This window comes from Lepeophtheirus salmonis, chromosome 5, assembly GCF_016086655.4.
Source record: "Lepeophtheirus salmonis chromosome 5, UVic_Lsal_1.4, whole genome shotgun sequence".
NCBI lineage: Eukaryota > Metazoa > Arthropoda > Copepoda > Siphonostomatoida > Caligidae > Lepeophtheirus > Lepeophtheirus salmonis.
Genome location: NC_052135.2, coordinates 25,190,303 through 25,213,398, shown reverse-complemented (window position 1 = coordinate 25,213,398; position 23,096 = coordinate 25,190,303). Strand labels below are relative to the sequence as shown.

The 23,096-nt window shown below is 29.0% G+C and overlaps 1 protein-coding gene across 2 annotated transcripts; it reads left to right on the top strand.

The window, feature by feature from the left end:
• Positions 1–386: 386 nt before the first annotated feature.
• Positions 387–15,965, top strand: LOC121118890 (solute carrier family 35 member G1). Of its 2 annotated transcripts, XM_040713484.2 has the most exons (7): positions 387–538; positions 13,799–14,073; positions 14,126–14,309; positions 14,377–14,721; positions 14,784–15,057; positions 15,115–15,191; positions 15,711–15,965. In XM_040713484.2, exons 2-7 carry the CDS (start codon positions 13,901–13,903, stop codon positions 15,879–15,881), a joined length of 1,224 nt encoding a protein of 407 aa, XP_040569418.1. In that variant the 5' UTR covers positions 387–538; positions 13,799–13,900; the 3' UTR covers positions 15,882–15,965. The 2 variants fall into 2 exon arrangements, with proteins under 2 accessions (XP_040569418.1, XP_071745063.1); XM_071888962.1 differs by lacking the exon at positions 387–538 and having other exon boundaries at positions 12,760–14,073.
• The last annotated feature ends 7,131 nt before the right edge of the window (positions 15,966–23,096 follow it).

The following is a 23,096-nucleotide window of genomic DNA, read 5'->3' as shown; positions in this document are numbered from 1 at the left end:
TCATTATGATATCCTTGTTGTTTGTCGCGGTCGTGGTGGGGGGGGGGGTATTATGCAGAATATGAAAGGAAGGGAATCTAATTAGTGTAGTGAGAGATCCCCATCTCATTAATTTAAAAACAGATTACTCATTATATCATAAACTATAACAATGTAGCTGCTCAAAATAAGCAGATCACACTGCATATCCAAAAGCATAGAAAATGTACTCCTCCCTGATTGCAGTTAGTGCATGAATTTAATATGCCTTACTAATGTATTAAGGCATTTGGTTTTCTTATCGGTCAAAAAAAAAAACACATGCACTCAAAAGATTTTTATAACAGTACAAAATTGTTATTTTTACCTCAATAATTTTTTTTTTAGATCAATTCTAAGCTTGAAGATGCAAGAAGGTCTTTTTGAGGTCCTGTGTCTTTGATTCATTACCTTAAAGGCCAACAGAAACTCCACAATTTTTACTTATTGAATCATCCTTCAGTTCTTCTTCTAATGAATAAATACTACTTAGATTTCTTCAGAGAAGATTGAAAGAAAGGTAAGGAATCTTCCATTTACACTATTCTCCATTATTTGTCTCATAATTAATCTATTATTTCTCTTCTTCTTTTTTTTAATAATTCAAATATAACACTATTAAATTTTCATATGTCTAAAAAAAACTTGATTGACTCATGGAATGTACACTTTTTTTTTTAGCTACACTATTGTCTATTTTTTCTATCATTACTATTTGCAGAATAGTAAGAAAAGGAAAGAGATAATACAACTAACCCTTATGTACTTTTTCTTGCAAATATGAAATATACTAACAAAACAATATTAGTAAATATAAAATTCAACAAAAATGTGTCAAACTGCAACTTGTTTTACATCTGCAACAAAAGGTTGATAATTCTGATAAATTGTTAGTATGATATTGCATCAGCACGGCCGCTTAATAGGTTATTTGAATCTTCGATGTCATAAACGATCGATCCTCTTTAGGAACTGCAACTTAAATAATCTAGTAAATATAATCGTATTCTAGTATATTTTAGTTTTTGTTATATATGTAAAATTTGTAAACCCTTTTTCTTATCTTGCAAATGTGCAACAAAATCATTTAGAATATAGTATTCATATGTTAAAACAATCGTTTAATGATAGGCATTGGTTAATACCAAATTCAATTTTACACCTGATTTTCTGACGGAAGAACATTTGATTCAATTTTACTACTATTTTTTCCACCATTTTCCTTAGATATTGACCTAGATGTACAAGTTTGATCTTATCTAGTGGTAAACCTTTTTTTTTTTTTTCAATTTTTCAAGGGTAAAATTTAAACCAGAGGTTTTGTGAGGATATTTTTTTATAAAATCATCTGAAAATAGTACTCTGCTCATATTTTATTCTATATGTGAGCTCTGAGCTCTCATGAGGCCTAAATCATTTGCAGACCTTGACTATGTAGTCAGACTCGAGCTTGGTCCACTCCGTCTTTAAGGAAGCCTCAACATTTCCTACAGACGTGCGATATAGAGTAGTCCAAGGGGTTCGTATCTGAGAAAAAGGTGGCCACATGTTAAGTTCCCAAAAGTCTGGAAAGTTGTCTCCGAACTTTTCTCTGGCCCAAGGTAGCACTTTCTTATACAGAAGTTTGATGCAAGCATCTGGATTGAACAACTGCTTCTTCTCCACAAATTCCCCAATGTATTTTTCAACAAGCTAATGTCGATTTCTATCAAAAAATTATTATTATGAACCCTTTGTAGGACCTCCGAATTGCTATATTTTTAGAAAAATGTCGAATACGGGTCAATATAAGTATCTTGGTTATAGAATATACCTAAAAATATTAGACATCACAACAAACCTCACAAATTTTAATGATAAGCCTATAAATAACTCAAATATATTTATGAAACATTGGTCAATATGAAATACAGAAATAAATAGGAATTTTCTTGATAGATGTTCATGATTGCATTAATGTTGAAGTACAAATATGTCTTCTATGATCCAAAATGTAGTTTGTACTATAGATTCATGCCACCGGTGGGGCCTTGGGGGTATGTATGTTATCTCACTTTCCTACAATTTATGTAGTAATTTCAATCATTTTTTAATATACTTCTATTTGACTCAAGCTTAGGCTTAGAAAAAATCAAAATAATGTTTCTGAAGACTGTCACAAACCAACATTTTTCTAATGAATACCTTAAGAAATTAAAAGTATTTATTCATTTATGAATTTGTTTGATATCGTTAGAATAATATTTAGTAGATAAAGTTATTTTAAATCCTTATGAGATTCATTACATGGTATTTTAATTCCATTCTTTCTTTAATTTCCTAATTCTTCTACTAGGTTAAATTTTAAAAAAAAAGAAATAATAACCCTTTATAGGTAAAAAACAAAAAAGTAAAAAAAGATTGTGTATTTAATGGATAGAGTATTCCTTGATTAACAATCTAGTAAAGATTGATTACGAGTATATAGTTTATAACATTGATAATTATATTGTTTAAAAGTACTCATTGACTTTTTGTTTATCTACCTCTATACTCGTACCTCAATTCATTCATATAATGTAAGGATGAAGAAATTGAAAGTCATGATGACTTGTATTGCTTTTTACAAGTCTTTTTTTCGCGGGTATTTGTTATTCTTAATTGAAAAATATCAATATGATAAAGAGTTACCAATTAGATTAGTATTAGGTTAAGTTATAAACAAGTTTATGCATATGAGATTGGTTTGACAAGAACTTGTTAAAAATCTTTAAAGCCGTAAATTTGTCTTTATAAAATCAGTTGTAAAGTTTGGAGTTGGGCTTCAAAATATAAACTTGTTTTTTAAATAATTGTATTTAACCGTAGAGTGACTTGATGTTCCAGTTATGAGAGATGTCTCCCAGCTGTACGTGTCCCTGGAAATGTCCCTGCTTTAGGTTGCTAATGACTTCATGCATCACACCATTCTTCTTATTAGTGTGTTTTGATCCTAGCTAGTTCCACTCAAATTATCTTGGTTCCAATGGGACCAATACTAGGGAAATAGTAGCATTAGAGGGGTTCAAATAAGAGTTCCTATAGGATCGGCCCCAAAATAACTTATAAAAAGATTTGACATCATAGGGGGGGACATCAAATCATTGTTTTTAATTCTTCCTACGCATCCTCGTTGGTTGATGGAATAAGTGACTTCAGAAAGCAATCAAACTTGTAACCTTGTACTGCATTTAAAAAATAGAGATTAAGTATTATTATTAGCATGGGTCTTACATGTTTAGGAGTGAACATTCCTACCAAGATGAAAACTATTCTGATCAATCATTTGCAGGTGCTGAAAAATACACCTAAAGTAGCCAAAATTGATCGTCAAAATAAAAAGATGATAAATGGATTTATTTTATTTGAAGAACCATATCAAAGCCAATATAAGTCTATTAAATCAAATATGGGTACTAAACTATACTAAAAGTTATGGCAATATCTATGAATTTGTAAAATATTTGGTTTTATAGCGTGCAATGAACCCCCCCGTGGGTTATTTAATAATGAAAAAATGGGGTAAACTAATGCAAGAATGAAAAGGAGTACAACATTGAGGCTTTATCCTATACTTTTTTATTGATATATCTTTCTATTTTTCCAAATGATTTCCTTTGGCAGGTACCATTTCTACGCAGCACATCTTGATGAAGGCCTCGGACATGGCTACCCAATGTTGATCGACAAAGGCCTTGAGGTCATATAAATTTCGGTGAGGGGTAGCATAGGCTCTCTTCTCGACTATAACCCACATGACATAGTCAAGGGAGTACAGTCTAGGGAGGAGGGTGGCCAAACTGACCATTATGCTTTAGCCAAGTATAAATGTACACACAATATGTAGTATCTAATTGTGTATACTCATATGATATGTAAGATCTAAATATGATTATCTAAAAATAACGTATGAGTTTATATCTCATATTTTGTTTGAATAGCTTATATTTAAAGGATTTTTTCATAAAGATCTTGGATTAATTACTAGAAAATACTTTATTTAAAAGTAATATAATCTGATAACCCTGCTCTGGTATGATTTTATCCTAATTACATTTTCAAATTAAACTTTAATATAATTCTCAATCAATATGAATCGATATACCTTCATATTTTGTTTGATCATAAGAAAACGATTTTATTAATCTGTCCAATTATTTTAAAGTGCCAGTCAATAAATGTATCAACTAGGGTTCAAATTCGTCATATCGCCACCCTCATAAAGGCATGTAAATCACAATTTGGCTTCAATGATTTGGGAGGCCGGGGCAGTTGTAAATCAGGACATCAGCCATAAAATTTACATCACAATAAAAAAATATAATACAGATCATTCAGAAAAAAAGTCAATATTTTTGCGAAATATTGAATCAAAACTGATTTTAAGAGATAAAGGTCATTTTTTCATCGATTGACGTTGCTGTATTTTATATCAAATTAATTATTGATTATTTTTATGTTAGTTTTGTAAAAATTGAAACCCCCCCACAGTGCAGATAAACTTGAGATAGTTGAACATTCAGTAAAATGGGACAGTGCAACAAATGTGCAATTTTCGTCCCATTGTTTGTTTTTCTATATTATTTAATATAATTAGACTTCACATTATTCATATTTTTTTAGGTAAAATAGGACCCTAACAAATTTTTTGAATACTGAAACGATCTATATTGTTGCTCATTATATCTCAAACTGCTCGAATACATTGAAATTTTCATGAAAAATCCAATTATTTATTATTGAAAAATTATTATTTTGTATATTTTTTTTTAAATTTTGAAATCAAATTCGATATCTTTAACTGTTGCAACCTTATCTGACTAGTAAAATTTATTTAAGTGCGTTGTGCATAACTAATCACAGTGGTAGTAAAAATGTTGCAATATCTGTTCACAGTTTTGTTGAACAATAAAACACTGTTTCTTTTTTCAATATCTGGAAATATTTTGAACAAATGAATGACTTCCACGGCAATTACTCATCTTGCTTAGTATTTGCTCCTGAAACTTGTCGTCGTTTACCCCGCACAGGTTCATCAATAATACTCATCAAATTTTGAGAAACAGCCAATTTCAGAATCTCCTGTAAATGCTTATGTGTGAGCAAAAGAAGGTTTTCCCAAACATGGGCAATATTTTTGCAGCCAGAACTTTCAAAGTAGGATAGCCTGGTAGAAGGTACTTGTAAAATGTGTCAAATCCCACAGAGGCAAATTTGTTCGTCAAGTCTACATCACACAGCAAATCAATGATTAATTTAAGTTGCATGTCAACGGGCTAATCAGAAGCTCTGACTGTGAATGGTGAGCGAAAACTTTAAAATCTGTATCTAGTTCATTAAAAGCCATAATTTTTTTTTTAATTTCACTCAACAACCCTGAAATCTTGTCTAAGTACCGTTTTGCATCAAAATTAACGATTGCTATTCAAACATATTTTATCCAGGGAAAATTGTGATATGTGTCTCACATATGACGAGCTCTAACTTGAATTCACGTTTGCTATCATATTACTGTTTTACAATTTCTTTCGTTCTTGCAACATTTTGTTAAGATTATTCAAGTCCTCAGTCATATCTACCATAAATGCAAGGTCTCGTAGCCACAGTGGATAATGTAATTCTTTAACAGGTTTAGCTTTTTTCTCCATGAATTGTCCAATTTCTCAACGAATTTTAAAGTGCTTCGGCACACCATTTGCTTAACCATCCTACTTGAGTGTGGCAAGTTACACGATGGGTAATGTTGCATTCCGTGAGAAGGTTTTCAAACTAACAATGGTTGATATCTCTGTCTCTGACGAAATTGACAGTTTGGACAACCAACTCCATCGCTTGATCCACTTTTAGTGGCATCCTGCAAAATACTTCCTGATGCAATAAAATGTCAAAAACTACCTCCTCCATTTTTGGCTTGTACTTTATCTATGAACTTTGTCATAATACCTTATTACCGATCATAGACGCCTCACCATCAGTAGCTCTGCCAAACTATAGTAAATTCATTCATTTATTTTAAAAATACATAATTATTCTCTTGGTCCGTACCAAACCTACAGGTGGCTGAATCGGCCTTCGATCTGTATGTTTAACACCCCCTGAGATATACGAAAATCAAAGTTAATTACGATTGACCAATAGCATAATACCATTTCAAGGATGTATAATAATATTAAAATAGAGATGAAAATCTTCTGAGTTCAGAAATCTCACGCAAATATAAATTAAAACTTGAACCTCTGTATATGCCTCTCTCAATGTATTTTATGTGTCTGTCTAAGGCTGACTCCCTAAGGATTCATGATTATGTGAAAAAAAGAACACTATGAATTATGAATGATCTCTTGCACATCAGAGCTGTCAATGATAACTATGAGTTTTAAAATTTTATAATACATAATTTGATTGATCATACAAAGAAGACGTCACCATATAAGTTGTTATTCTTTCTTTAACATGTTTCTTCATATAATTTGAATTAAATTCATGAGATACTTGGCATATATGTATTAGTGTTGATACTCGGTCCAAGGCCGAATTCATTTTCCGGTTCGGTCTTTAGTGATTTTTTCTGGATGTTTTTGAACAGATATTTCGATCCAGACAACGATCTGTGACAGTAGACTAATTTTTTCTGCCTTAAAACATAGACTCATTCTATGGACCGATTTTCTCCACTATCCTTATTTATGAGTTGTACAAATATTATTTTTGTAACACACTATTGAAGGTCGATATTCATAATTTTGAGACACTCATAACGTCATTAAAAAATCACCTATAGCATCGGTGTAGACTAAATTTTTAATCAGACAGATTCAGACCCACTTTTTGGCAAGACATATCCAGAACTATTTTTTCTTTGGGACATAAATCTAGAACAAATTTTTCTGTAAGACTGGCTCATACCAAGCTTCTTTAAAGGATCGAATTTGTCCAACAAATAATATTGCAGTCTCATACCGGTTTCGGATTTTTCAGACAAAAACTCAACAATATGAAATTATAATTATAACATTTTGCATATATATTATAGGCTTACACAAATGCCTAAGTTTCTAAATCCTTGAAACACATGAAGCAAAAGAAATATATATATATAAACGTTCAATAGAAGAAATTAATCAGTAATGCAATTTATGTGCATTAAAACAGAGTATTGAATAGATAGTTAATTTCCTCAAATAAAAGTGTTCAATCAGGTAAATAGTGTGTTGTTTTTTTAAATTAAACTACCTATGTATGAAAAAGTTTTAACATATTTTATTAGAAAGAAGAAAGTTAAAATTTATAAATTTTCATGATTTTTAAGGGAAAAACAGTTGGTAATATATATAATTCTTTTTGGAAATTATGTTCATTCGGTGTAGATTCTTGAGTTCAGAACATCTCTCTTGGCAAGGATAGTTAAATCATTCCTGCTCACCCATGGTATATATATATATTTTTTTTTTTTAAATGCATAAAAAAATTATAATCAGTTAAAAAAATCCAGTGTATTTTTTAGTTGTCCCGTTTTTTTTAAATTGGTATACTGAAGAATAAATTTTATTTTCCTAAGCAATTGGCATTATTATTTAATTCCTGAGTATTGAACATCCTTTCCTAAATAGATTCAATTATATTCAATACCTGATACCTGATATTCAGTGTGCTCAAAAAAAGACTTGAGGATTTGTTACGAAGTTATAATTGTTAGTCCATTTTGGACTCAAAGGAGAATTGGGGATCGACATCGGAGTAATTCTAGCAAATGCGATTGCTTATATCCTTTTCTCCTTCCTCCCTTGTCAGAAGTGATTGAAGTTAATCTAATAAAATGTCATGACCATTCCTTCTCTCCTCCAAAACACACTTCAAATTGTCAGGGTTACCATGTTGATTTTCGGTTTCTTTCTTTTAACAAGCCAATTTTACACCACATTTTCATCATCAATAATAATAGATGTATTTAATTACAACTAGAGTAGGTTTGCCTGGCGTTGCTTAGACATTTAAAAAATTAAAATTTAATTATGATCTTTTATGCTTCTTATAAAAGAAAAAAATAAGAATTAATATCACATGTTGATCTTAGCACACTTTTTTTAAAAGAAGATAGAGTAGGTTTACCCGGAGTTGCCCGGACATTAAGAAATTAAAATTTAATTTTGATCTTTTCTGATTCATATAAAAGAAAAATAAAGAGTTATTATTAATTATTAAATGTTTAGGAAAGAATAAATATTTAAGTTGAACTGTTGTTCGCTCATCTTTGATATTATTGTCAAAATACTATTTATTTTATTGCATTATAAAACATTATAAAATCTTCTTTAAAAAATTTGGAAAGATATATACCAATATACAGAAAGAAAAGTTCTTACAATTTTAAGGTCTTTATTTTTGTTTTATATAAAATAGTCGTTTGTTTGTCAAAAAGTTCGTTTTTATAAAAATGCTTTTTTAAGGCCGCCATGGCCTTGAAGACCAAAAAAAATTGTAACCAGAACCGTTTCTGGAGCCTTAAGACCTAAATGAAAAATTTCAGAAAATCCATTTATTGTTTAGGGCGTGATTGCAAAAAAAACACACACACAAATAGACATTTTCATTTTATATATAGACAATACATAGGGCTGACCTAAAGCTTTGAAAAAAAGTGGCAAAAATAGGACCACGTCAGTAATAATTATACAAGGTAATAGTCGTAGCGAAACTTTTTTCCCGCTGAAGTCGACGAGTATCCTTCAGTTTTATCCATAAATTGCGATACAACCTCCATGAATTGCTTGGTTGTTCAGCATTTTGGAGGCTGAGTATCTATTTTATGAGGATAATAACGAGTGATGTATGCTATTATTAGCAAGTTTCATTACTTTAGACACTTTTTCTATGGAGCAAATCACTTTAATAAACGGGTAAAATGGTAAAGAAGCTGTTCAGCTTCTTGTTACTGAGTTTCACGAAGTTTATGAAGCATTTTTAGTATTTAAAACATGAACTTTATTATTTTTGCTCAAATGTCATTTTTTTAAAGTTCTTAAATAAATTGTACTATCTTTTCCCCCACCTTCTCTTGAAGCTTTTTGAAATTAAAAAAGATGCATTGTATTTTCCCTTGACCTGTTTTCCTAATTTGTAGCTTTCTTATTTAAAACAGCTGAAATGGGAAAAAAAGATATTACTACAACCATGTATCTCCTCAAGCTTACAAGAATAGTATACCTTTTGTAGTACAAATGATATTATGAAGACTTTTCAATTAAATAGGCTAATTGACTCATAAATTGGCATGACAATGCATGTACCTACATTTATACTTATAGATGGATACATATGTTGGAACCAATGCTATGACAAAATTAAACGAAAACTTATTGAACCATGATTACACCTATGCACATAAATGTTGTAATAACTTGGCAAAGAGATAAAGTATGCAATAATTAATAAATTGCCTACTGAAAAAAGATTTATGTATTTTCTATATTTTATGTGTTTTAATGTAAAAACATAATATTACACGAGCACTTGTTCCTTTTATTTCAGTTTACTTTGAAATTATTATATATCTCAAAGAAGTAGACAGTTATAGTAGCTCATGGTTAATCAAGTTACTTGGTGAAACATAGTTCTATGTTCTATGTGCAATGTGCATATATACAGACATATTACGTTAAAAAATATATTCAATTTTAATATATTAATAATGTCAAGAATTTTAAGTTTGAACTGTTTCGAAACCCCTAAAAGGAGAATCATGTCGAGTTATTTTATTTCCTCAGAACCTTGAGTGACAATAGGAAAGGAAATATTTGAAAACGAAGGGTAGCTAGACTGCTGTATTTATCATTTTGACAACTGTTGATTAATATTATTTAGATATTATCATGGAAAAAGAACTATTACTTTATCTATGGATGTTATATACAATATATATGTACATTGAATTGTCATTGATTTATATAAATTAATATAGAAATAAAAATCCTATTTAATATGAGTTCCTCATATGTATGTATATACAATTGCTTTAAATCATAAAAGAGTAATTAAAAAAGTAGGTTACCTGAAACCGAAGCTAGAATAATTTTTCCTAAATTGAGATTGAACTCTATTTGTATTCTTCAACGAATTATTTCCAATTTTTAGAAATTAAATTTTTCGTTTAAAGTCACAGAAAATGAGAATTTGCCAGATTTATTTAAAAAGGCATATCAGGGCTTAAATAAGGATCTTATGAAAAATAAATATTTAAAGATATTCTTAAAACTGTGAAATGTTTTCATTTATCCCACAATTTTGAATAAAAAGCCTATAATTGACTTAAATATGTTTATAAAATATTGGGCTGAATATAAATAAGAAGTAAAAACATATATTGGGATTTTCACCTTTTTTTTATTTTTTCTACAAATTGTTTTTATGTTGACGTACCACATATGTCAAGAATATAATCATGCACCAAGTAAATAAATATATTTATAAACCAAATACATTATATAATCCGTATATTAGCAACTTTTGTTCAAAAAAGTCCAAAAATTTCCAGCGAGACTATTTTTAAAGGAAAAAACATTAATTTAACTTCAAAATAATTGTTTGTCTTTTCCATTTTTATGAAACAATTAATGAAATATCATAAATTTTTTACAAAATGCAGCTTCAATGGATATAATTTGATTTTTAACAATACGAAGTAATTTAAACATCATACAATAACTATATCATTTTTATACAAAAAATCTATTAATATTATTTATGTCTAAATCACGTAAACTAAAGGTTTAGTAAAAACAACTAGATTATTCAAAACTTTGTAAATTTACTACAGAGGAGAGACCGATAACAATTGCAACACTTTTTTGTTTTTGGCTCAATTACCTGAAGCTAGTGTGATTTAGAGTTGCCAAAATTTCACTAAGACATACACACTCATTTTAATAAAAACAAATTTTTAGATTACGGGATCTCAAAAATATCAGGATCCCGTTAGTAAATAATAAATGAAGTGCAGTTTAAGGATTTCTTTTTATATTTTCAGAAGGAATAATAAATTTATGTAAGTCCTCCCCATTCTCTTTTTTTTTTCTTATTTTAACTCACAGTTTTATTTTCTCATCCTACTTTCCAATGAGGCTGTTGAAATTTCCGGTAGAAGTATGTTTGCAAAACTAAAATGTAAAAGAATTAACGGAAGAGTACTACCATGAGTTAACCCACGACTTAATTTAACTCATTATCACTAATTGTGCGCATTTTTTAATGATCCTTTAATTGGTTAGATGGAGTATTTATGGATAGATAATGAAGACCTTCTTATGCCCTTTTTTGAAATATTTTTATATAATGACAATTGTTTTTGTAAAAATATTTCTATATCATAGCTTTAATATGACATTTTCTATCTTGGTATATTAGGTCTATGCGGCTTAAGTTGACCCTTCCCTGCCCAACGTATTTTGTGAATTACCCCTAACATTATATTTTATATGCAAAATGTAATTGCTGGAAAAATCAACTATGGTGCTGTTTCCCACTTTTCAGTATGGATTTAAGTATTATTTCGATTGCTCCTAATGCTGTCCTTGGAAACCCCCAAAATTTGTTTTGTATTTGGAAATTCCCAAAACAAGGATATTTTTTATTATCACCTTGTTGTTTTTCAGAAAAAGAATTGTTAAGAAAAACATTGTTCAGGAACTTAACTCACATTTGTAGTGTGAAAATGGGGTTTTTCCAACTACAAGAGCGTACCCATGTCAATAATGTTATATTGACATAATTATAAAAAAAAACATTTTTTGACATTATTTTAATCATATACACACTCTAAAATTTGATTTTTGACAAACAAAAAAACGGGGTTGGAGGTCTTTTTCGATGACAAAATACATTTGCAGCGCTGGAAGGTCATAAGCATAAAAATTAACCTTTTTGTATGTTTAATGATCCTTAAATTAAATATTTACAATTGCACTCACAAAGCTTTTGATGTAAAAATTCTGCAATCGAGGATTCGAGAACTCAAGTATTAAATATGATATATATGACGTTATATGGCTAGATATATTTAATCCATTAACTCCATAAATTTTTTTAAGATAAATTTAAATATATTAGATAATTGCATAAATATTATTTAAATTTTGTCTCTATTTTGGACTCAAACATGAAGAAACATCAGGTGAAAGCTTTTTTTTTTCTTTTAATTTAAATTATTATGGTTAATCCTTTTTGTGTTTCGTTTTATTTTTTACATTTTAGATATGTATATAGGCGGGGGAGTAAAAAAGTTTAAAAAGGTTTTTTAGCGATTTTATCAGAAGGTTTATATATGAATATGTAATAATATTCAAATCACTTGATATTTTTTTAACATTTTTTATTTATTTTAATAGCTCTTTCATTTAAAATATACGTAATATAATATTATGGATTAATTAATTGATTAATGAGGGCCTCTAATGCATGATATGCTTTTTATTGATTTTTATATTTATATATAACTATGATAGTATGTAAATTGATATTATCTATTGAGTTTGACGTAGTTTGTCATCGTCATTAATTAATTATCATCAATAATTATTACATCTACTTATTCACGCAATATTTAGAAATGTTCAACTTTTAGATTTCGTTTGATCCTGGTTTCTACGAATACTATAAGCTTCAATTATAGCAACATTTAAATATATATAAAAATATTTTGCCCATGTAATGTACTCGTATTATCCCACATAAATAAATGAAAAAGTAAATGGTACACTCCTAAGAGTGATATGTATTTTTAACCGATCCATACTGGTAGTTACAAAAGTTTTGTTGACAAAATTAAAAAATACTTACAATTTTGCTTCTTCAAGTTCGATTTAGAATTCGCATACCTTTTTGATAATTTCAATTTCTTCTCAGACAGCTGCCCCTTTGTTTTTATTAAGATTGATTTTTGTCATAGCTCAAGATTGTAAACATTTGGATGAAGTGAATCTCTTTCGTGATGAAATAACTTATAGTTAGAGATCCTCAAAGTAATCCCTTTGACAAGGAGGATCTCTGAGTAAGTTGTTTTCCTTCTAGATGACGCATCAACGCACAGGAAAACTTGTACAGGAGAGGCTTATTAGCTACAGCCTATTCTAATACAAAAATTCATTTTCACCACAGTCTCCAGATCTCAACCATCTGAAACCCAGTGCGTAAGGGAATGTAGAGATCAGGGACTGTATAAGGTGTCAGTCCATTGTGGAAGCCATGAAGTCAGCAATTGACCAGGAGCGGAAGACCATATTCATAAAATTCATTACGGGGTTATATGCTGCCTCTTACTGCTGTCAAAGATATCATATTCCAGATTTAACAACAATATTATATCCTATTTAATTAACATTACTACAATTTTTATGTATAATTTATTCATAAAAAGTTATTGAGATTTTTCTAATTAATTTACTCTGACGACAAAAAAAATTCAACTACTGGTAATTTCCAATGGTCATCTATAATATATTTTTTTTATCTTATTACATTCATACATTAGGTCGGACAAAGAATTATCAGCTGTTATTTTCATAAATATAGTTTCTTTTACTGGGATTTCCCTTTCCAAATATAATAGCTGGCTTTTTAAAATAAATTAGCTCAAAAATTAAGGTAAAACCCTGAACGAAGTTTGCGGTCGCTCTAGTTAAAATACCAGCATCACTTACCATCCTCCTAATCAACCCTTATAACTACAATACTTTACTTCATACTTATTATTCTCTCATTTCACTTTAAGGACTGAGCATCTATTCTAATTGCTGGTTAATCTGTGCTGTGCTGACTTGAAAGAATTGTTGTATCTAAGTTTTTTGCGAGTTACTATTAGAAAATAGTAATTATGGCTTCAGACACGAACTCATCAGAATTAGACTATCATAATAAGGTTAGTAGTAATATTTCAAGAGATCCCTTACCTCTAAATGAAGAGAAGAGGCTGCAAAAGGAGGCTGAGGCCTCAATTACAATCCCTTCACAGTCTATGGATAGTTTGGATATTATATCTGTGGCTAAGTATGTCAATTCCTTCAATTCTGATCAAATATATCATATTAATTTCCTTTAGTACCTCAAGAGCTCCTTCTCTAAACACATTATTCACAATAAACCGCTGTTCTGCAGGTGGAAACAGTGGACTCTTTTTGGCGTTTTTATCTGGAATCCTCATGACTATTTACTCCTCTTGCTATAAGATCATCAAAAAAGATATCAATCTATCAGCTATACTTTTACTCAGAGGGATGTTTCAAGTAAGATTTGAACATTATTTACATAAAGTAATTTTCAATTTTTATTATTCATTTTTTCTCATGTTAGATGTTTCTTATGGGATCAATGATAATGGGTCTTAAAGATCTTGGATTTCGCTTCTCTTCAACTCCAGAAATCCAACCTGGGCAACGAATTAATCCTAAGTGCATCATATCACTTATACTCTCTCTCGTAGCAGCTTGCGCTGGATTCCGTTTATTACTAATATTTGGAGCATTGAAACGAATATATATGGCTAATGTACATACGATATTGAATGGATCACCCGTCTTAGTAATGATCTTTAGTCACTTTGTTTTGAATGATCGTTGCAACATTATTCGGAGCATCAGCACTGTTTTTCTCGTTGGGGGAGTTGTTCTCATTTTTCAACCTTACAAATTTGTCATGGTAAAACTAAAACTTTTTGTACTTTTTATAACTTTTTAACATATAGCTCATTTATTAATTAGTTGGACTCCTTTGAAGAAGATATTGGTGGTTACTTCATGGCAATAGGGGCTCTAGTTTTATCAGCACTAGGTTCCGTTTTTACGAAGAAAATTTCCTCAAATTTGTCCAAACAAATGATTGCTTTTATTCTTGGAATTGCCATTACCATCGTAGGATTTTTCTCCATTCCATTTCAAGATCCCTCCATACCATTACTTCCTACCGATGGGCTAGTGTGGGGTATAGCAGTTGTTGTTGCTATTCTGGGTGTATTACAGCAATTTTGCATTATTGGTAAGTATTTTTTTTTATATTGCTTAACATTAGTTTGAACTATCTTTTTTCTTACAGGGGCCATTTCCAAAGGATGTCCAACAAAAGTTACTATGGTTCGAGCACTTCAAATTGTATTTAGTTTTTCCATTCAGGTAAATATATATTAATCTAATATTTGTGGTGTGTCAACATAAAAACAATCTTTAACAAAATAAAGAAAAAGAGAAAATCCCATTTTATTATTTTATTTCATATGTACATACGACACAATATTTGATAGATATATTAGAGTGAACTAAAGGTTTTATATTCTAATTTATGATAGGAATTAAAATGTAACTATAATTTAGAACCTGATTTTATATATGAGACTAATATTGATCTAGATGTGCCTTTCAAATAAAATATGTGAATTTCTCATTTTCTTATTATGACAGTCCATTTTAATTACTTTCAGTGCCTCCAAAGGGTAAGTAAGAATAATTTTTGTGAGAGTAAAAATGCAATCCAAATTCAATTTTGGGGGAAATCCTTCTAGCTTGTTTTAGTGTTGACGGGGCCATATTTGAAATTAGTTTATTAATTCAAAATTTAACATAAGAAATTTAGTTCTAAAAACTATTTTGTTATTTTACATGAATTATATATTTTATAATCATTATTTTTTGTAGATACTCTACTTCCATGAAAAACCATCTATTGATCAAATTTTCGGCACAGTTATCGTTGTTTCATCTGTAATTGTTGTAACCATGGAAAAATGTATTAACAAATTTTTTTCAGATTTTTTCACGAGCAAACCTGCATCAAATGAGGTCATGACTGAGAAACCAAAATGTTGATTAGGAGACAACAAGTGCATGTGCGTACTCTTCAATTGCTCAAACATTATTGCGATTTAAACAAATTAAACATTATTTATCTACCTCGCTATGTTATGTAATATTATTTATTTATTTATATTTATATTAATTTATAATTGAAATGCAAATATATTTAATTACATACATAAATACTTAACATGTTAGATTTTTTTATTGAATTGAAGTCAGTATTTTGTCAGAAATTGCTAGGATTTTCTTTGAGGGGAAGGGTGGCTGTAAAATATTTTTCCATTTCCCACAAATATTTTTTTTCCGACTCTACTATGAAATGAGCTTTTTTGGAAATCAAAATATGCGTTTTTTCTTTTCCCAAAAAAATACAGGGCCTTTGTTAATAAATAAGATGGTTTATTTTTACTTAAATCACTTTTTTTTAGAAAAGAGTGTTTTGTTTTATTACCTAATTATCTTTATTTAAAAGGTCAAGCTTTTTTTAGAGTCCTTTTACTAAACTGTGTCAAAAGGCCCTTAAAATTTCTTTACAGGTTCTTTTTAACGATAATACTTCATCGGAGGTTATGAACTTGTCAAAAACGTGACAACAGCCATGATTGAATTAATTGTGACGGGAATACGTGTCTAACCCTAATGTTTATGTGTACATTAAAAAGTACGCAATAAAAATATCTTTTAATTACAGAAAGTGTTTTAAATTAATATTTAAATCCATCACACTTTTGTGTTATCTATATCAAAATCTATCAAAACTTATCTAAGTACTTCCTTGAAGGGTAAAGTTATAGTCACTTAAAACTCTGATTTGTGTCCAACTTGTCAATTAGTTCTATAAATATATCTTAAGTGTCACCACGTCAACTGTGCAACTTCATCGGTGGATTAAATAAGAATTTAGGAAAAAAGTAAAGTGGCAAATATTTAGTCGATATGTAAAATTTATTTTCTTCTTCAATCATTGCTGTTGTCCTTTCTTTATTTATAAGTTGCATGACATCATGTATGTTTCCACGAAGTCAAAAAAAATTTACTACTAAAAATAAGAACATTTTTCAATTACAATGGACACTTATACTGATTGTTTTGATGACATATCATCGTCAATAAAAATTTCTCCATAATCCCACAAAAAAAAAATTGGAAAAACTTTGAACTTTAGTAGATTATTTTATACCATGGTTTTAAAGATCCATTTTGAAGGAGCTCATACATATATGAAAATAAGCAAAAATATATTCCATTTTCCCAAATTCACAAATAGCCGAGTACATATTTACACTTTACATAATAATGTTTATTGTGTTTTAACAAATATGTAAATATCGAGAAATAACAGAAAATGTAGTGAAATATATATCTATGGGAAATATGTATATAACGTTTCAATTTTAAGTTTTCTATCTTATGACATATTATGTACATTTTTTAAATTTTATTCCACTGATCATAATTAAAAGATAAAAATCAAATTTTTCATTAATTTTATGTTTATTTTATAACTATCCTAATTTTAACCCTTCAAATTATATTTCTTAAAGAGCATATTTAATAAAGTATTGATTGAGATCTATATATTATGTAAATAATATAGAATATTGTAGCTAGGGTTTTAATTTTGAAATTGTTTATTTCTGTAGGTAGTTAATTGGAAACGGCATAATCTACTTTTATACCTATCTCCATTATAGTTACATACATTGTTTGATTAAATCTATTGAAGAACATTTTTTAATTCTATCCAACCTATGTATTCATTCCTTATGTTGACCAGAAAAATAATTTATACTAGATGCATATTAAATTTTAATTTAACTCAGATTTTTTTATCCCTATTATCTTAATGAAGATATACAAAAAAATTACCTTTAAATTTGGTTTATAAAATTTCCCTATAAGCTCAATTTTACTTAGCTTTTTCCTTATGTTGTTATGTTATAGGGAATGTCTATATAAACTACAATTAGTTAAAGCAAGTCTTTTTATTTAAAAAATTTTGTGATTTCACAAAAAATTATATGATGCTGATGAATTGACAAAGGATCGAGTGATATATAAACATTTCATACTAACACGCAAAGATGGTGATTTGACACGCAAATTCCAAAATGATTCAACAATCAAGTTAAATTAGTTCTGTTGAACCGTTAAGTTTGGGTTCACAACTCGATACGGTTTTGTTGTTCGAGGAAACTATTATATTGTGTGTTCTTATTCGAAGGTTAAAATTCTTGTGAATGTCATCCGGCTCAAGAAGTCGTCTCTTTTTGTTTTGTATTTAATCTTATAAGAGAGGAAAAATCTTTATGATTTCAAATACATCTTTTCAGTTAGAGTAGCAAATTAACAAATTTAAAATTTCACAATACGTATACTTAAAAATTATGTTTGACTTGAAACACATAATTTTGAATGTTGATAGGATCTGAAGTCATTTTTATTTTTAAATGAATTGGTCATTTTGATACAGGATCCAATTTTTAAATAACTCTTTCATAATATGTTCTGAATTAAAACCTTATAAATTAGGAACTTTTTCAATTTGTACGGCTGCACTAAAAATACAAATCTTTGTGTTTGGATTTCTTATAATGTTTAATAACTTCGACAGATATGTTCGAATGAAAATAATTTAGATAGGTATTTTTTTATCTTTTTAATTCATCTACATTTACTTCAATTATATTTTATTTTAGTATACATGGATATTATTGTATGTACCTACTAACTTATTAATATTTACATACTTTAATGTCGAATATGAAAGGAAAGTTTGGTTTTAAGTCATAAAAGTATAGCTGTAACAAAAATATGATTAAATAGGACAATTTATTATCCAAACTATGGTATTATAATGTAATGGTATATATAAGACTTACTCAATGAGGACTGTTTAAAATCAAACAGGGTTTTGATATGAACTACACCAAGATATATACAAGGGTACCTTCTACAAAAAACTTTCAAAGTAACAAGATTTTTTTTCTCATGGAGTAACCCATTCCCGAGAATGGAAAGAAATTTTGAAACATCATCCTTCCTTCAGGGATAAATATTATCTTAAGTCCAAGAAATGAGAATCGGCTTGGCAAATCAGCATTTGACAAAAAAATAAAACAGTAAATAATTTTTTTCTAATTAATGTTATTAAATGTACATTTTTAAACCTAAATTAAATTCATTTTTTCATTTCATCCGATTTAATCTTGAAACTGAGCTTGGGAAATCAGTCTTCAGGATTTATTTTTTTCCAAATCAAGATAAAGTTCTTTCATTTTAAGTACTAATATATTGAATCAAATATTTCTGGATGTTGTTAATTGTAGGAAATATTATATCAAATAGACGCCTAACCATACATGTCACTATAAAATAAATTTAGAGAAAATCAACTCCTTCAAATGACAATGTAAGCAACCCATTTTGTGCCACATCCATATTTTGAGTAAGATGACAATAAAGATAAAGGTACATAAACACGACCCAAGGTTAAATCCCCACACTAAATTGTGTTTGGTTCATATAAATTGATTCCATAATTTATAGTTGAAATCAGGACTAAAATATTGGCTATACAGTAGTGAAACTATTGTTTTGCTTTGTCAGCTATAGTGTTAGCCCATGGGATTTTGTCAGGAATCCGATCGATAGATTCATTTATATTTTTTTTTAAGCTTATGACTAGGCCAAAATAAAATTTATGTATTAGTACCAATTCCAAAAATATTGCCGTTACTATATAAATTGTAAAGAAGTGAAGGGTCATTTACCCAATGGCGTACACTTTTTACTGCAAATTAACTTCTTGATTAATAGAATTTATGAAATTTATCATCGACATCATTTTTTTTTTTTTTTTTGCTCAGAAATACAATTTTTTTTTTCTAAAGTGCTTAAATCTGTTCTTGCATTTGAAAAAGGGGGCTAAAACAGCATTTAAATTTCCAGATTTAACTTCCTTAAAAGACTATCAAAAGTTACTGTCTATAATTACAGTTTTTTGAAATGCCATTTGTTTCTTGACTTGGCTTTAGGACTAAGGGCATCTTCTGAGATCAAACCCATCATGAAAAATTTGCATGAGATCGGAACTTATCCATAAGCCAAGTCAGAAGGTTAAGAAAGGAGAAGACTTGACTGATGGAAGAGGGTGATCCTCTAGGAAAATCCGAATCGTTTATCGAGATTGTGGAGACCATAGGTAATAAAACTTATCAAAAACATCACACATAACCTTGATACATTTTAACAACTACTTTAACTTGACTACATGAAGATTTTGATCTCTCAAACGTTGTGTAAGAGCTGTTTAAGAACATAAAAATAATAGAATAATATATAGGAGAGGGTCTTACAGGACCTAAAATAAACGGTCTTTAATGACATGGGAGAAACAAGGTCTTTAAAATAGAGTGATTACATCGAAAAATAATAATATTTATATTTTATGATATCTAAATCAATTAATTAGTTACCGATTGACATGCATATTGAACTTTGTTATCATAGTATATTACTACCACTTGTGAACCATCTCTTGCTGCCCATGAGTCACCATTATTGACACCATCTACAATAAATTAGCCATTTTTATCATGACCAAAAACGAATATTCCTTGTAGTATATTGACATTCTTCCTCCCGAAAGTAATATGTCCTTGATAAGGGACTTCAAACGACTTTTACACAATTGCCGCAGAAATTTGAAATTTTCGAACAATGCATTTCGGGAATCAATTCCGCTTTTGTCCTCAGCAATTACTAAATAACTCTAATGTTGAAATGGACAATACCATCACAATTCGTCTAGCTCTAAGATATGTACTTTATGGGGTCCAAGGATGTTTCTATTCTGACTGCAGTATAGGCAAGAAGCAAAACAAATCGACGTAATTACGTTAATTCTAAAGTGTAGTCGCTACAGCAGTCTTAGTTGTTCAAATATTATCAAGTTTTATTATAATAACTTGGTGAAATAACTTTATTCGATTAACTGAAATTATTATTAAGTGCTAAAAATTATAGAAGTATTATTTTTCTAGATATCATAATAATCAGACATTTCATGAAAAGACTGGAGAATCATTTCAGTCATTTCATGAAATCCCTTAATATATTCATGTCTAAGTGCAGCAGTCATTTCACAAAATTACTAAAATTTTCGGATGTTTCATTAAATGAATTTGAACTTGTGACAATTCTATAAGTATATACTCATCTCTTTCTTTAAAAATATATTAAGATGTAATTAAAATGTAACTATTCAGGTATTCTCTCTGATGAAAGACATTTAGGTTTGGACAATGAAGAGAAGAATCTGATGAGCTTCTAAAATAGTACCGACCTATCTACTGTACTATTGATATTTTTTTTTTTAAATCTTTTATTTGACTCAATTAATACGTATTCAAAATCTTTCAAGACGCTCTTTCTTTCCAGAATGAACTTAATATTCTTTAGAAAAGCACTGAGCAGAATTTATTGGAAGCCGTGAATTCATTATTATTTTATGTTATAATAAAGAATTTCAAATTGCATCTCATCTTTTATCTAATTAAGTTTTAATTGTGTTGATAAATAAGCTAGATAGTTTACGTGAAATATAGTTATAATAATATTCCAGGAGAAAATGTTATATATAATTATCAATAGTGGCCGAATACTAATCAACTAATTTGAATATGAAGCCTCTTTAAACTTCGTTTAATCTTTTTGCCTCTAAACTATTAAATTATATGATCTTAAACTCATAAGGGATTGACATGTTCCGCAAGAGTATTATTGTAACTCTGTATTTCACACAGCCTAGCTAGCTTATTTAGTAATTTTTTAATTGATATTAAAAGCTAAATTGACAAAAAATCGACCTTTTTATCGAAACATATTTTTTTTTTAGGCCTATTCAAAAGTTAATTGAAATACTAAATTAGATCATTATGTAATCGGGCTTGCTAGAATTTTCAATTTTATCGTACCAACTGCTGGGCAAGATAGACAGATTTTGATATCATAGAGTATAACAAATAATGATGAAAATGCAGTTTGGAATGAGCATGTTAAACCAAAAATCAACATGGTAACCTTGACAATTTGAAGAATGTTAAGGAGGAGAGAAAGAATAGCGCTAATGACGTTTCATTCGATCAACTATAATCAGCTGTAACAAAAGAGGAAGGAGAAAAGGATATAAAGAAGGACATTTGCTAGAATTACTCCAATGTCTATCCCATGTTCCACTCTGAGTCCAACAAGGACTTACAATTATAGTTATGTAACAAATCCTCAGAGTTACGCTCCATCTTTTATTAGCACACACGAACTATCAATCAGATTTGAATATAATTGAATCTATTTAGAAAAGGATGTTCACTACTCAGGAATTAAATAATACTGACAACTGCTAAGGAAAAGAAAAATTACAAAATAACAAGCCACCTAAAAAATATATCGGATTTACATCATTATTTATTAATAGCAACGGAACAATAATAGTCAAGGAAGGCGATATATTTATATAGCTCATCTTGGTAACAGTTATACTCTTTGACGTCACTATTAAAAAGCGTGGTGAAAGTCACACATCAATCGAAAAAGCGTTATTGTATTTCTATAAATTTTGGTCTATTCTATAACTTCAGTTATGATATATATCACTTAAAGGAAAAAAATAATAATTAAGTTCTAAGTAAAGTAATATTTTTTGGTTGTGTACACATTTTTATAAATTGAAATCGAGATAAAGTAATAAATAGTTCATTTTTCAAATGTTGCAATGTTTGTTTCAATTTGTAATTAACTTTGACTTTCATCTAAATAGTTCTTTCACGTCGAAATATGTCATTAAATCAGGATAATACCATAAAAACTGGATAAGAAAAGGCTCTAAAGGCTAACCCTTTAAAGGTTATAATAGTCATTTTCGTATTCTACGGCTTAAACAACAATATTAAATGTCATTTTTGGACGACGGGCGCTCCATTCCTGAATTTTGTTGTACTCCCTTTTTCTTTTATTTAATATGACGCGCTGAGATTTAGCAACACACGCTCGTTGCTATATTGTTATTTGTTTGATCAAGGAGTCATAGCAGTTCCAAGATATTAACCACACACTCAAAAATTATTTCATTTATAGTTCAAAGCAAAATATCCCCAATATTAAAATAATTTCAATTATCCAAAGCTGTGTTGAATTACACTCCAAAATTTAGCACAAAATGAT